General features: G+C 55.5%; 1 protein-coding gene across 2 annotated transcripts in view; it reads right to left on the bottom strand.

Annotated features, from left to right (window-relative positions):
• The window catches only part of PADI2 (peptidyl arginine deiminase 2), a 47,392-nt gene that overhangs the window by 20,678 nt on the left and 14,366 nt on the right, over positions 1 to 12,348 (bottom strand). Inside the window, exons 4-6 of one of the 2 annotated variants that reach the window (XM_059691091.1) lie at positions 6,358 to 6,419; positions 4,039 to 4,156; positions 3,490 to 3,615 (exon numbers count right to left, since the gene is read on the bottom strand). In XM_059691091.1, the coding sequence (XP_059547074.1) occupies positions 3,490 to 3,615; positions 4,039 to 4,156; positions 6,358 to 6,419 (306 nt within the window). Of the gene's footprint in view, positions 1 to 3,489; positions 3,616 to 4,038; positions 4,159 to 6,357; positions 6,420 to 12,348 lie in introns of both variants that reach the window. The other variant, XM_059691092.1, reaches the window with a different exon arrangement.

The following is a 12,348-nucleotide window of genomic DNA, read 5'->3' as shown; positions in this document are numbered from 1 at the left end:
CTCCTTAGCCCCAGGCATTGGTATGATTTGGCACAACCCTTCTGGTCACTTTGGCGATATTCCACCTCCCAAGGAGACTCCTCAGTGTGACAGTGTGAGCCACTGTCCTGCTGTGCCCGGGACTGAGGGGATTCCTGGGGTGAGGGATTTTCAGTGCTAAACCCAGGAAGGTCCTGGGCAAACGGACACCCTGGTCTCTCTATCCTTGATCGGAAGAGGTCAGGCCCGACTCTGAGACCCTGGGGCCGAAGCTGAGGCTGGATCTTCCTAACAGCATTCGAGACTTCTAATGATTATTAACACTCATCATCATAATTCCAACAAAAGCCACAAGTGCCATCTAGAGAGAGCGCTCCATGGACCAGCTACTGTGCCAAGTGCCTGACGCTCACTCCTCTTGAATCCCCATCACCAGCGGCTCAGCCAGGCCTCTTGTCCCCAAATCATATCACAGATGAGGCACACGAGGTCTGGATTTGTTAGACTTGCTTAGATCTAGAATTTGAATCTCCTGTGCTCCAGAGCCCCCTCTTGGGGTCCCTAGCCTCCAGTCCAGCCCCCTGCCTGATGGGGAACTCAAGAAGTTAAATATTTTTCGTTTTAGTTATAGAGTTACTAGGCTTGGTACTTGTGTGTGTAGAAGCTATTGTTCCAGGGCCTGGAGTGTATGACTGGACCTGCCCTGACTTCAAGAGACCCACAAGCAATCCAACCTTCGTGCCCTAGGAGGGTTGCAAGCGACCAAGACGATATTGGAGCCATTTGCTCCAGGGAGAGAGTGTCCCTGCCCAGGATGCGGATGAAGATCACCATCTAGCCTGGCTGATGTGGCTCAGAGGTTGAGTGCCAACCTATGAACTAGGAGGTCACGGTTCAATTTCTGGTCAGGGCACATGCCCAGGTTGCAGGCTGGATCCCCAGTAGGGGGCATGCAGGAGGCAGCTGATCAATGATTATCTCTCATCATTGATGTTTCTTTCTCTCTCTCCCTTTCTCTCTGAAATCAATAATATCTATTTATCTATCTATCTATAAAAGAATCACCATCTGATTAACCTTTTCCCCCTGAATTCCAAACTCTTTACCTACACTTTTTTCCTCCTTATAAAAACAGCAGCCTTGAGATGAGATGTAAGATGATTTTTTTTAGGGCACATAACCGACCATCTTCTCAGATCTCTGGCCGTCTGAATACAGCTCCCATAAAGACCCAACCCTTCTCTCTACTTAGTGGTTCTGGTAGTGACAGGTCGTGGGTGACACATGACATTCCTGTAACACAGCACCCTCTCACCCACAGGTGTACCTGGATCTTGACGCCACCCCAAAACGTTTGCACAGAAGAAAAGGAAACTGTGCCACAGAATGGCCATTTCCCATCCTGTTCTTTCGTGACCCGGAACAATCAGCCAGGACGGAACATTTTGTGGGAAACGGACTATTCTGGGATCATTGCTGTCTGTCTCTGTAACGCCACCCCCCATCCCCCACCCCTGCAGGACGCCGGCCCAGATGACGCAGACTGGGGACCGGCGTCCAAAGCATCCAAAGCGCTTGCCTAGTGATTCCTCTCCGTCTTGTCTGCTCAGGACCCATCTCGGGTGGCGCGGGCGGGGGAGGGATGTGATTCAGGGCCAGACCTCAATCCACTCCCATCAGTAAAAAGAGCCCTTTGGGTAACATCCAGGCATCACAATTCAATGCCATGGTCAAGATGCCCAGGTGAAGGTCCTGCCTGTACCCCTCCAGCCCCTGCCCACAGCCCCATCCCCCGGGGCAACCCTGGCCTATGGCAACCCTGGCCTGTCCGGGGTAAACATCAGTATCTCTGGCCCCCTGGGCCTGCAGAGCCGGCCTGACTCTGGGGACATTCCACCCTGTATGAGGTCATTGCCCAAGCCCAGGGTGGATGACTGGCTTCAGGTGGCAGCTGTCCATTGCTGTCCTGGCCAAATCACTCCCTGAGGTAGGGTCCAGAGAACCCCGTGCCCAACTCCTCCAGGTGACAGCCCTGGCTGCAGTGGGCTTGTCCAGCGGTGGGCCCCAGAGCTGGGCCAGAGATCCTGCGTCTCCAGGCAGCTGGGCACGCAGGGGAAGCCCCACCCCGCACCCATGGCAAACTGCAAAGCTCACTGTTTTGCTGAGAGAGCGTTTTAACACATAAATCAGATCTTGACAGTCCCTTGCTTAAAAGCCTCTAATGGCTTTCCACTGCCCTCAGAGGAAACGCTGGGCCTTCTCTGCATGCCCTGGCTCCTGCCCAGTTCGCTGACCTTGATTCCAACACATCTCCTCGCTCTGGTCTTCCGTCTGCTCCCCCAGGCTGGTTCCCCCCTCTGCGCCTTGTCCGTACTGTTCCCTGTGCTTGGAACACTCTTCCCTCAGCTCATAAAGGGCTGGTTCCTTCCACTGTTGGTTTGGGTCTCAGCTCAGTCACCTGCTCAGGCTAGCGGTACCTGACCTCTACCCCGCGCACTCTCTATCACGTGGTCTGTGTCATTTCCTCCAATCACGCTAGTTCCTATGTCTCCCTCACTGGACCGTCACCTCCCCAGGGCGGGCAGCGTGTGATTGCAGAGTTCACTGTGGGGACCCCAGTGCTGGGAACAGCACCTGCACTGAGGGCGCTCAACGCGCACTTACAGAAAGAATGGGTCAGAGCAGGGCGCTCTGTGGCGGAAGCACGTGCCCTACACAGTGGGGCCCAGGGTGCCTGTCACAGACAAGAGGAGCAAGGGGTCAGCACCCTCAGGGTGCCCCCAGCAGCACCAGGGGCTCTTTAAAAGTCAGAGGCATGCCTGGCGGGTTGAGCGTCGATCTAGGAACCAGGAGGTCATGGTTCGATTCCTGGTCAGGGCACGTGCCCCGCTTGTGGGCTCGATCCCCAGTGTGGGGTGTGCAGGAGGCAGCCGGTCAATGATTCTCTTTCATCACTGATGTTTCCATTCTTTCTCCTGCTCCCTACCTCTCTGAAAGCAATAATAAAATATATATATATATATAAAAGTTGGGAGGCAGTGCTCAGCTCCAGGAAGTCTGAGACGGGCAAAACACACCCGGGGTGGGGGGGTGGGGGGGGGTACCTGCTTCAGGTAGCATGGAGGTGACATGGCCCCGGAAAAGGACCTCCAAAGGCCTTGCTCCCTTGGTTCATGGGGTAGAAGGGCCTCTGGTTCTACCTAACCCTGCGGCACGACCACCTCCTTTGAAGAGGGGAGATCTGGCCCAGGGGGCCTCCTGACTTCCCGGGACAACCATGACCATTACTAGTCATACAACTTAGGAATCGTTTCTGTTCCTAAGAGGCCCCGTTGCTTACTAAGAGGCCAGGGGCTCTCTGCAGCACCTGCCCCTGTGGGGGCCACCACTGCCTAGGGGAGGCCTGGGAGCCTTCGAGGGCAGAGCTGGGTCCCGGGGGGGGGGGGCGGGGGGCAGCTTGGTGAGCGCTGAATGGCTCAGGACCGCGAGGGCTGGGCCGGGGCCACTCACTCTCCACGTAGAACACGCCCACTCTGTCCGAGTCCGCCATGGAAATGTAGAGGACGATCTCGTATCCCGCGGGGAGGCGGTCGGGCCCTTTGGTCCGCAGGATCATCTGCGACATGTCCTTGAGGTCTGACGGGTGGACACACGAGGAGGTTAGAATGAAGGCACTTGGGGCGGCAATGCTGGCTTACAAAGGGCTGTCGTTACTTTTATAATCAGGACAGAGAAAACCCCACACGTGTGTATTATGGAAACTATAGAAAAGCATAAAAACCGGCTGTCGTCTCTAATTCCACAGTCGACCCATAGCCTTTGGGGAATTTCCTTCCAGTCTTTTTTCTATGCATGTGAATCTTCTTTATAAAACACGGTTCCAATTGGACTACATTAATAGCTTTGTCTTCTGTTTTTAGCGAGAGTGGATGTTTGAGTCCTCCACCCCCAGGAGACCCTGGTCACGCCTGCCGCACCCTCCGCCCAGCCCAGGCCGTAGCAGGGGGACTTCCATTGCTCCTCCCTGCCCCCAACCCCACGTGTGGGTCCTGCCGGTACCGTTCTTGCTGTAGACTTTGTTGTCCTTGCAGTCCTCCTTGGACAACCAGGGTACCTCCCGGTCACAGTTCACCAGCAGGATGGCTCCCTGGCCCTCGGGGCCCCAGGTCCAGGACGCCTGCAGTGGCCGGGAGACAGGTCAGTTCCCTCCTCTGTACCTTCTGGCAGAGAGTCCCAGCCCAGACCTCACAGGACTCCGGAGAGACGGCCCAGGAGGAGAATAAAGAGCAGCCATCCCCCATCGGGGCAGCTGTGACCTGGCAAACCTGAATCCCACGCCTGATGCCCAGAGACGTCCGTGTAAGCACCGACGGAAAGTTCAGGAGGCGGACGGATGGTGGCAGAGAGACGGACTGGAAGGCTCTGAGGCACTCCTGAGCCTCACGTCGGGTGGGCCTGTGCCCGGGGAGGGGTGGGGCAGGGAGACGGAGGGCGGCCAGAGAAAGGGGCAGGCAGGCCTTCTGCGACAGGCTCTGAAGTGCCCCGGGGGCTCAGGGGAAGACGCCTGGATGGACAGACACCCAGTGCTTCCAATGGGCCCTGCAAGGCGATCCACTTTCTACCCAGCAGCCAGATGGTTTAGAAGGAACTCCACCCCGATCAGGCTGCTTTCCTGCTTCCACCGGGGTCAGGGCTCCCTGTTGACTCAGGATAAAGTCACTGTGGCCTGCAAGGCCCAGAGCGACCTGCCACCTCTCCATCTGTGCCCCTCACCTTCCTTCTCGCCCACTCTGCTCCCCCACACTGGCTGCAGTTCTGCTCCCCAAAGACGCCAAGGTCTCAGCCTTCCCTGCACTGGTCCCTCTGCCTGGAACGCTGTCCCGTCTCCCTTCACCTCGCCAACGCCACTCCTCCTCCCCGTCACAGCAAAATGGTCCCACTTCCCCGGAAAGCCTTTACGGTTCTCCATCCAGAGCAGCCTCCCTGGGTTTACACTTAAGACACTGCACATGCCCTTCTGGGGTGGATTTAAGACAGTTGTGATGAAACAGCCACCACAACATCCTTTATTTAATGTGGGTCTCCCTCACCCCCCTCCACTGGCCTGTGGGCTCCCTGAGGGCAGGAGCTATGTCCCCAGGGCCTGACCCAGCCCTGGAATGTAAAATATGCCCAACAAATATTTATGAAATGATAAATGAAATATGAAACGTCACTGGCCCTCATGGAGAAAGTCTGGTAAGTTCAGGCCCACAGGGACTGCGTGCCTTCACCAAGGCTGCTGTCCTCGGGCCAGGCTGGAGGCCTCAGAGGCCTCCGGGGAGTCTAGTGTCACCTCTTGGACACCGACACAGAGGCTGAGTGAGTGAGGCTGCCTCGGCTGCCTTGGGAAGGCAGAGCCCCGCTGAGGAGCCTGGGAGAAGGGTTCCCCAATAGGCTTGAGCCCCCCCACCCCCCAGCAACAAGCAGGGAACCTGGGGCCGGCAGCTAGTCCTTAGTCTCCTCGTGGGGGTATTCAGTTAACTTTTTAAAGTATCCACCTATGTATCATTTCAACCAGGCTTTAGATTGTTGTGGAAAATCATGAGAGGATGTAACAGAGAAAAACCGATGGAGCTTAAAAAAACTGGGTTGAGGCAAAAGTACGGAACGGAATGGGGTCAAGAACACAGTGCCATTTGCACAAGTTAAAAATACACGCACACCAGCCAGCTGACAGGTTTTGCCAGAATCATAAGAACAGAAAGGGACACAGTGAAGCCATTAGAATGGTCCTTTGTGGGAGAGCAGAATAGGAAGAAAAGAGAATGAATGATGGATGAATGAATAAATAAGTAAACAGGAGAGGGGTTGTGCACGCAGCATTAAACTTGAACTGAGGGTTAATGCAGCCTTCTGCTCCTGGCGGTCTCTCCCGCTCAGATTGGAAAAAAAAAAAAAGCAAAATAATAAGAGCAAATACTTTGGTGGCACTTCCTCTGTGGCAGGACATTTAATTTTTCCAACAACTCTCTGAACTGGGCTCCTCATCCTGTGGGTGGGGAAACAGACGTGGGAGCCTGTTCCCACAGGAGTGCGGCTGCTCCGTGGGTCTGTCGCGGTGTGGGGTGTGTCTGTCACGGTGTGTGGTGTGTCTGTCACGGTGTTTGGTGTGTCTGTCACGGTGTGCTGTGTGTTTGTGGGGTGTGTGGTGTGTCTGTCACGGTGTGTGGTGTGTCTGTCACGGTGTGTGGTGTGTCGGGGAGCCTGTCTCGGGCCCCAGTCTCCTCCTCGGAGACTGAGAGCTGCCTGTGCTTCCTGGGAGGACAGGCTGCTTTAGGACCAGCCTGGGGCTCTGCCCCGGGAGCGCCCAGTGAGTCTGCCCTGGCAGCGAGGTACCTTTTTTGGGTTGTTCTTCTCGACCACGCCGTCCCGGTCTGCGTCCACATCCAGGGAGAGCTCTGGGGACAGACACACGGGTGAGTTGCTGAGCTGCCAGGCAGGGTGGGCAGGGACAGTGGGATGAGGGTGTAGCTCACCATTTGCTTGGTCCTTGGAAGGAGAGGGCCTTGCTGTGGTCATCTCATCCAACCCCCTGCCTCACACCCCCTGCCTGCTTACGGCTCCGAGAGGTGCGGTCAGCGAGGCCTGGATCTCCCACCAGTCAACTCTGGGCGGTGGGTGGGGTGAGCCTTAGTGCACGGATCTGGGAGCCTCGGTCCGGGAAGGCCAGGTCCTGCCCAGGGTCACACAGTGGCACTAGCGGAACTGGGGCACCCGCTGCGGTTGTCTGATTTGAAGTTCTTATTTTGAAAACTGTCATAGGATTCTCGCACTGCCTTTCCCAGCCTGGCCAGGGCATGTGTGCATAGGTGTGTTTGAGCGTGTGTATCTCTCCCAGAATTCTTAGTGGCCCAGATCCCACCTTCACGAACTGAGGGCTTTAGTTTGGGAGGGAAACTGGGTCCCTGACCCTCTCAATCTGAGGGTGCTCGAGAGGCCAGGCTGTGAGACAGAGGATCCTGGGAGGGGTCCCTGTTTCTCCTTTCTCTTGGGGACCTTTGTGAGGACAGGCTTCATGGAACCTGTGTCAGGCAGTGCCATGAACCCAAGATGCGCATCAGACAGTGCTGGGTTCGAACTCCGGTTCTCTGCTTATAAGCTGTGTGACTTTGGCCAGATTAAACAGCCTCTCTGGTCCCCGGTTTCTTTACCTGCAGAATGGGGCCCTTTCCAGCCAAGGAGTTGCACTAATTGCAATAGTAGGCACCACAGACATTTTGAGTCGGACACTTTTGTGTGGAGGGGTTGTTCTGTGCACGGGGGATGTTTAGCAGTCTCCCTGGCCTCTGCGCCCTGGGTGTCAGTGACAGCCCCCAGCGTGACAACCAGAATGTCTTCGGCTATTGCTGAATGTCCCTGCAAGGCAAAATGCATTATAGACTAGCAGGGCGGGGCAGGGGAATTGTTGGGAAGGTGATGGGAGCATCACACAGAACGAGATGAGCCGGATCCAGGCCCGGGAACTGCCCAGAGGGCTCAGCCTCACGCTGGGCATGACTTGGACTGCGATGGGAGTTGGGTGGGAATGAATGGATTCCTGGTGAGTCCCCTTGGCAGGCATGCCCTCTCCCTGGACTGGGTGGGGCGGAGGGTCCTGGCTCAGGAAGGGACTGATGTCAGCCCTCCTCGGGTGGCTCACCCCGAGTCTGGGGATTATGTTTACGTCTTCCCTTTGCTCACAGTTCGATTCCCTCCCACCCTCGAACGGGGCTTTTCTGGGGGGAGAAGGAGGCCGCGGGAGGGGCAGCTTTAACGGCACCTGGTCCTTGGGAGAGGGGCACTCCAGCGCCCCCAGTCGGCAGCCCTCCTGTCCCTTAGATACTGTAAGGCAGTTATATTCCCTCCTGGCCCCATTCCCTCAGCAGGTCACTGGTGAGCATCTGGGTCCCGAGCCCTAGGGGTGGGCCATTGGGGCACAGGGCCTGCTCTCAAGGAGTCCCTGTCCTATGGGATGCACAGTGTTGTTCCCGTTTTAGAGGTGAGCAAACCCAGACTCAGAGGCGTCCCCTGCCAGGAATCTGGGAGGCTGGGGCAGGCTAAGGACTTTAGGGAGAAAGCGGGAAAGCCAGAACCACCCGCTGCTGATCGAGAGGCTGCAGGCTCAGGTGGAGGAACTCTATTGATTTTGGCTCCCGGACCTTCAGGAACTTTCCAGCTGGACGCACCCCACGGATACTCCTCCCTGGGAACCGGCCGCAGACCCGCCTCCCGAAGGAGTCGCTCTCTTTGCTTTTGAAGATAATAATCTTTCAGGTGTACAGTTCCCTCTGGCAGCGGCAGGCACTTCCCATGCACGCTCTCCCTTCGAGCCCGCCCACACAGATGAGGAAACCGAGGCAGCAGCGGGGAAGTGACAGGAAGTCCCCAGAGAGTGCAGAGCCAGGCGTCCCGCTCGGGCCTCTGGATGCAGACCCCGGCCCTGGGCTGTTCCCTCCACGGATCCAGGCTGCCCTCCGCCCTGGGCTGCTTGCCAAGGTCAAGGCCGCCTCCCCACGCCTGACCTGCTCCCCTGAAGGTCATCCCCGGAGGAGCTGGCTCCTGGGTGTGTCCCTGAGATCCAGGATAAAGCACTCCATTGTGCTTTACTTGTGAGGATTTCTTACGTTGAAAAATTTTATGACTCTGCGCATGCATCACGCATAAGACACCGAATAGTCCCGAATAGCTTCTAAAGCAGCGGTCCTCAACCTTCCCGACGCCGCGAGCCTTTCACACAGTTCCTCATGTTGTGGTGACCCCCAACCATAAAATTATTTGCGTTGCTACTTCATAATTTTGCTACTGTTATGAATCGTCATGTAAGTATCTGATATGCAGGATGTATTTTCATTGTTACAAATTGAACATAATTAAAGCATAGGGATTCATCACAAAAACAATATGTAGTTATATATGTGTTTTCCGATGGTCTTAGGCGACCCCTGTGAAAGGGTCGTTCGACCCCCAAAGGGGTCGTGACCCACAGGTTGAGAACCGCTGTTCTGAAGACACACAGCCGTCCCCCGGCAGGCCCGTCCCCGCACCTGCCTGAAGCAGCCTCCACACACTAAATACGACGCTCATTGCTCTTTCTTGACTTATGAAACTCGGGGAGGTTTCACTGGCTTCCCGTTATGCAACCCATTACGTAATCGGGCTTCTATGCCACCCACCTTCCAACCGCCCACTGCGCATTTTCTGTCTTATGACCCAGGACCCGTCTCCAAATTCAACTGCAATGGCCTTCTCGCCCCTCCCCCTCCCTCGGGATCCCCTCCAAGCTACAAGCCATCCCTGGAGGACTTCTCCCCGTCAACCTTTCTCCCAGTGTCCAATTTAACGAGATTCCACGGGGACGATCCTCGTGGGGTCGTGACCTCTGCCCGTCTGGGATGGCAATGCCTCCCTGGGGAGGAAGGAGGGCGAGGACATGTGTCTGAGGGTCTCAGGGCTCTAGACATTCCCCAGAGGCTCCGAGTCCTACCTCGGCTCCTGGGAATAGCCCCAAGGTGTCAGGTGGCGCCTGGGGTGTGGGGCAGATGAACGGAAAATGCCAAATTGGCTTTTAGGCAGTCTGCCTGAGTGAGAATCTAGACACTGAAGCCGTAGCTCTGACACAGAGCCACAGGCATTTTGGTGGGCGGCCAGACCCATGGGCAGCGGCAGGGCGCCTGGCTTTCTCGCCCGCACGGGCAGCCTGGGGTGTGGTGGGGAAGGAGGTCTCTGTCCCCCACAGCCAACCTAGGTGCTGGGAAGGGGGCGTGAGGAATGAGGTCCTCAGGTGGATGCTAAAAGTTGTCAAGGCTCTGGTCGGTGTGCGGCTCCCGTTGCCAGGACAACAGCAAGGAGGTTGAGACTCTCACCTCTCTCCTCCCACCCCACCTTCTCCCTCAAGAGGAGAGTTTTGCACATCAGTCCTAACTGGAGTCTGGAAGGTCCTCAGGGATCAATGAGCTCAGACCCCTCTTTTTTAAAAAAAACTTTCACCAAGGATATGTTCATTGATTTGAGAGAGAGAGAGAAATATCAATGTTAGAGAGAAACATTAATTGGTTGCCTCTCAGGGGACGAGGGATCAAACCCACAACTTAGGTATGTGCCCTGACCAGGAATCAAGCCTTTAACCTTTTGGTGTACGGGACGATGCTCCAACCAACTGAGCCACACGGGCCAGGACTCAATCCCCTCATGTTATAGCCTAAAAAATGTGAGGTCTAGAGGAGGTGGGCAACTTGTCAAGGTCACACAGCAAGTCCTTGGCAGGCATGAGACCAAGACCTAGAACCTGATCTGGCCAAGGACACTGTGGGTTTGCTCCCAAATCCCAAGAGGGAGACTGAGGGCAGTAAGGTTCTTCAACTTCACCCAGGCAGAGAGAAGGTGTAGCCACTCCAGGAGGAAGGGGGAAAAGGAAAGAGAGCATCGCCTGAGCACCTACTCCACGCCAGGCTCTTTGCACACTCATCCCACCGAATCCTTGCAAGCAATGTGCGAGACTGCACTGCGAGCCCATTTTGCAGATGAGGAAACTGAGGCCCAGAGGGGTGACAGTCACAATGGACGGGAGGGGACAGAGCCAGTACTTACACTTAGTTCTGTCTACTCTGGTCCAGAATTCTTTCTGCTCAGGACAAAACTGGGGTGAGTCAGACTCGGATATGCCCTTGGGAGACAACCCCACCACTTGGGGTTGTTCCTGCCTCTGAGGTGCTGCCCCTGAGTGATTACTCAGGATGTGAGGCTCAAGCACCCCTGGGTAGATGCTCGAGAGAAGATAAGACCTGGAAAGGCAGAGAGACCAAATTCTCGCCACGGTCCCTGGCGGAACAGGAAACGGTTCAGTGAGGTGCGTTTTCCATAAAGCTTTATTGCTGCAATGCTGGTGACTCTTTTGTGCTGACATCATGCCTGCCTACGTTTTAGGTGTTCATATGTTGAAATGATGGTGATCATTGATGACAAATTATTAATGTCTTTTTTTTTGGGCCAAGCATCAAAGATGCCAGTCTTATTTATTTTTGGTGTGTGGGGGTGGTGGTGGGCATTTTACTGGCCCGTGGAACCTAAATATCTGGACCTTGTAGCAGTTAAATAAGTAATTGTTCAGTGCCCTGGCTGGGTTGGCTCAGTGGATAGAGCATCGGCCTGCGGACTAAAGGGTCCCAGGTTCGATTCTGGTCAAGGCCACGTACCTCCATTGCAGGCTCCATTCCTGGCCCTGGTCAGGGCGCGTGTGGGAGGCAACCAACCGATGTGTCTCTCTCACATCAATGTTTCTCTCTCTGTCTCTCCCCCTCCCTTCCACTCTAAAAATCAATGGAAAAATATCCTTGGGTGAGGATTAACAACAACAACAAAAATAATTGCTCAGTGAAACCACAACCTCAGAATGTCAGAAGGATGAGCCTGGCCGTCCACCCTGCGCACGTTTGGTATCTTCTGGGGCACCAGCACAAGCTTTGCCGTCTTTTGGGGCGAGGGGAAGTCCTGCCATCTATCCCGAGTGTGCCTTGCTTCGGTGAAGTCTTGCTAACGCTGCAGCCAGCCTCTGGGATCACCTCACTTCACAGGCCTCCGGCCGCTGCCCCTCCTGCCTACGTCCTCAGGTGTCCATCTCTGTGGGATTCGGTTTCCTCCGGGCGGTCATGTGAGACAACCTGGGGGCTATGCGTGCATGCAAGGTCCACCCCCGTGCCCGCCCTCAGCTGCAGCTTGGTTAGCTCTAGTTTCCGTCTCTCTAGGACCCTGAGGTTGTCCTGAGGACCCCACCCCAGGCTGGGCACCCCCTCGGTGTAGGAGGGACAGGGTGACCGGCACCCAAGCCCTTTGGGAATAAGCTGAGAAGCAGAAGACACTGCCGTTGAGCCCATTTTGGCAGCTAAATGCACAGGCTGGAGAAGGGGCTGGCCTGGGAACTAGCTGTTGTTTTTTTTCGGGGCAGGGGAGGTGTGTGTGTGTGTGGCGGGGGAGGAGGGGGGCGTGGTGTGTGTTCCAAGACCCCCGGAGAATACGAGCTAACAGAAAAGACTTGGCTTTCACAAACCACTTCCCAGGTGTGTGGCTTCAGGCAAGTTTTTGTTTGTTTTACTTTTCAAGAGCCTTGGTTTTCTCATCTGTGAAATGGGGACAACAGCAGTGTCTATCCTTGGAACAGTGGTACGACCACTAACATCATGACAGTAAGGCATCAAGTATTAGAGCCTGGCACACTGTAGGTGCTTAATAAATGTCAGGTGTTTCTCCTCCTCCTCTTCCTCAAAGCCCCCAGCACGGTCCTGAACACAGAGTAGGTGTTCACTAAACGGAAGACACCAGTATCTCTCTTAAAGTACTCAGCACGTAGTCAAC

The sequence above is a fragment of the Myotis daubentonii genome, chromosome 3, assembly GCF_963259705.1.
Source record: "Myotis daubentonii chromosome 3, mMyoDau2.1, whole genome shotgun sequence".
Lineage (NCBI taxonomy): Eukaryota > Metazoa > Chordata > Mammalia > Chiroptera > Vespertilionidae > Myotis > Myotis daubentonii.
This window is presented reverse-complemented; position numbering and strand designations above follow the sequence as displayed.